The sequence below is a fragment of the Poecilia formosa genome, unplaced genomic scaffold (genome assembly GCF_000485575.1).
Source record: "Poecilia formosa unplaced genomic scaffold, Poecilia_formosa-5.1.2 Scaffold320, whole genome shotgun sequence".
In the NCBI taxonomy this organism is placed as follows: Eukaryota; Metazoa; Chordata; class Actinopteri; order Cyprinodontiformes; family Poeciliidae; genus Poecilia; species Poecilia formosa.
In genome coordinates, this window is record NW_006800259.1 from 181,580 (window position 1) to 183,822 (window position 2,243).

The 2,243-nt window shown below is 49.5% G+C and overlaps 1 protein-coding gene across 5 annotated transcripts in view; it reads left to right on the forward strand.

Annotated features, from left to right (window-relative positions):
- Nucleotides 1–2,243, forward strand: part of ddr2l (discoidin domain receptor family, member 2, like) — a 25,623-nt gene that overhangs the window by 14,286 nt on the left and 9,094 nt on the right. For 3 of the 5 annotated variants that reach the window (XM_016661273.1, XM_007573162.2, XM_016661274.1), the window contains exons 9-12: nt 426–666; nt 796–897; nt 970–1,112; nt 1,210–1,321. In XM_016661273.1, the coding sequence (XP_016516759.1) occupies nt 426–666; nt 796–897; nt 970–1,112; nt 1,210–1,321 (598 nt within the window). The remainder of the gene's footprint in view (nt 1–425; nt 667–795; nt 898–969; nt 1,113–1,209; nt 1,322–2,243) is intronic. The other 2 variants (XM_016661275.1, XM_016661276.1) reach the window with 2 other exon arrangements.

Consider the following 2,243-nt stretch of genomic DNA (forward strand, 5'->3'; position numbering starts at 1 on the left):
TGGCCCCGAAGGCGTGGCCCCGAACGTGGGGCCCCGAACGCCTGGCCCCGAAGGCGTGGCCCCGAATGCCTGGCCCCGCCTCCAGACAAATGTAAAAACGTTTCACCACAGTGGGCGGAGTCAAGATACACTAAGGGGCGGAGCCAAGAGACACCGAGGGCGGAGCCAATAGACACAGAGGGCGGAGCCAATAGACACAGAGGGGCGGAGCTAATAGACACAGAGGGCGGAGCCTAATGTGGGGCTGAACACAGGGGGTTTAGTGGTCTGAGCCTCTTATTTTTTTAAAAAAGCAACTAGTAACAAATTCAGTGACTTTTGAACAGTTTGTCTTGAAACAGATGTTTGTTTTTCCCAACATTGACTCGTTTGTCCTCCTCTGTCTTTCTGTCCAACTCTTCACTTCCTCCTGTGTCCTGATGCAGGTTCACAGTAACAACATGTACACCCGCGGTGTGAAGATCTTCTCCTCCGTGTCCTGCTGGTTTAAGCCTTCCCTCAGCTGGGAGCCGGAGCCCGTTTCCTTCTCCACCATTCTGGACGACAGGAACCCAAGCGCCCGTTACGTCACTGTGCCGCTGAGCCGTCGGGCCGCCAGGTCGCTCCGCTGCCGCTTCTACTACGCAGACGTCTGGATGATGTTCAGTGAGATCTCATTTCAGTCAGGTAACGATTCAGCCTATCGCCGTTCCTCAGGGCTGAGTGTTCGGTTCTCTGCTTTTTAGCAATTTACCACAAAGTCAAACTTTGTGCAGGTTGTAAAACATAAAAAATGACCATGTTTTTGTTTACTAGAAGACATCATCCTGCCAACACAACAGCCACTGATGGGGACATCTGTTCCAGGAGGACATAGGGACATCACCATGACAACCACACCAAAGTCTGATAACACAGGTAAGACGTCATGTTCCTTTAGATTGTTTAGTTTCCTGCAGAAACCTTCATGTTCTCTCCGGTTCTCCTCAGCAGCTGCTCCGTCCGCCAGCAGCAGCTCCGACGAAGGGAACACGCCCATCCTGATTGGCTGCCTGGTGACCATCATCCTCCTGCTGGTCATCATCATCTTCCTCATCCTCTGGTGCCAGTGTGTCTGCAAAGTGCTGGAGAAGGTGCAAAGAAAAAAAACACATATCTTTCTTGAACTGATCTTAGTTAAAATACAGGTCCTGTGAACTGAAAAGTAAAAGTTAATTTTTTCGGACCCAGGCTCCTCGTCAGATCCTGGATGAGGAGGTGACGGTCCGCCTGTCGTCCTGCAGCGACACCATAATCCTGCAGACGCCCCCGGTGCCGCCGCGCTCCCGGCATCCTCCAGCAGGTAGCGCTGTCACTGGGAAGCCACAACGGTTTACCTGTTCAGGTCTTAAGATTCATTACTGTTCATCTCAGCGCTGAAGCGTCTTATGTTCTGAAGACACAGAGTCGGCAGCTGCATCATGTTTTATCACAGAAAAACAGAAGTATTTTCTAGAAAAACACTTTTTGACTGTTTGTAGGGATGAGATGAGACATAATTCATTTAAAGGTCATCAGAGGAAACATCTAGAGCTCAGATGGAGGAAACATTTGTCAGCAGAAGGCCAACAACTCGCAGTCTGTCAGGACAAATGGTTTTCCAGCTGCCGCCTCAACCCTTCCAGCACAAAGAGCAACACGACTGTCAGATCCGAAGCCTGACCCGCCACTCAGGCTTTGTGCGTCTGTTGATCCAGGAAGTGATGCCAGTTTTAACTACAGGAAGTCATGTTGGCTGCAGGGTGAAGCAGAGGCTTGCTCCCAGATGAAGTCCTGCTCTGTCTGAGTTCTGTTTGCATGTTGCTCCTCCTGCTGCTCCTCAGCTTCCTGTCAGAGAAACATGGACGTCAAACTGGGCCTCAGTGGCATCGCTCTGAAATCCCACTGAGCTTCTAGAACCTGGATTTAGCATCAAGGCCGACTAATGACCTTTAGCATGATGACCTAATCACCATAGACCTGCCAATTGGCAATTGAAGTAAAGTAGCTTTGATTTCAAAGAAGCTGACATTGAAGTCAATTGGCAAATGAACCATCATGAAAGAGGAAGGCTCTTGTCTCACTGCACCCCAAGAGATGCATAACCTACAAAAACTGTTTCTGTCTGGTTTCAAACCAGAGACCTTTAGCGTGTGAACCAAACATGATAACCACTACGCTACAGGAACTGAACTTCTCTGCTTTGTTTCAGTTTGAGGTTCCAAAGTTGATGATGTGAGATGCAA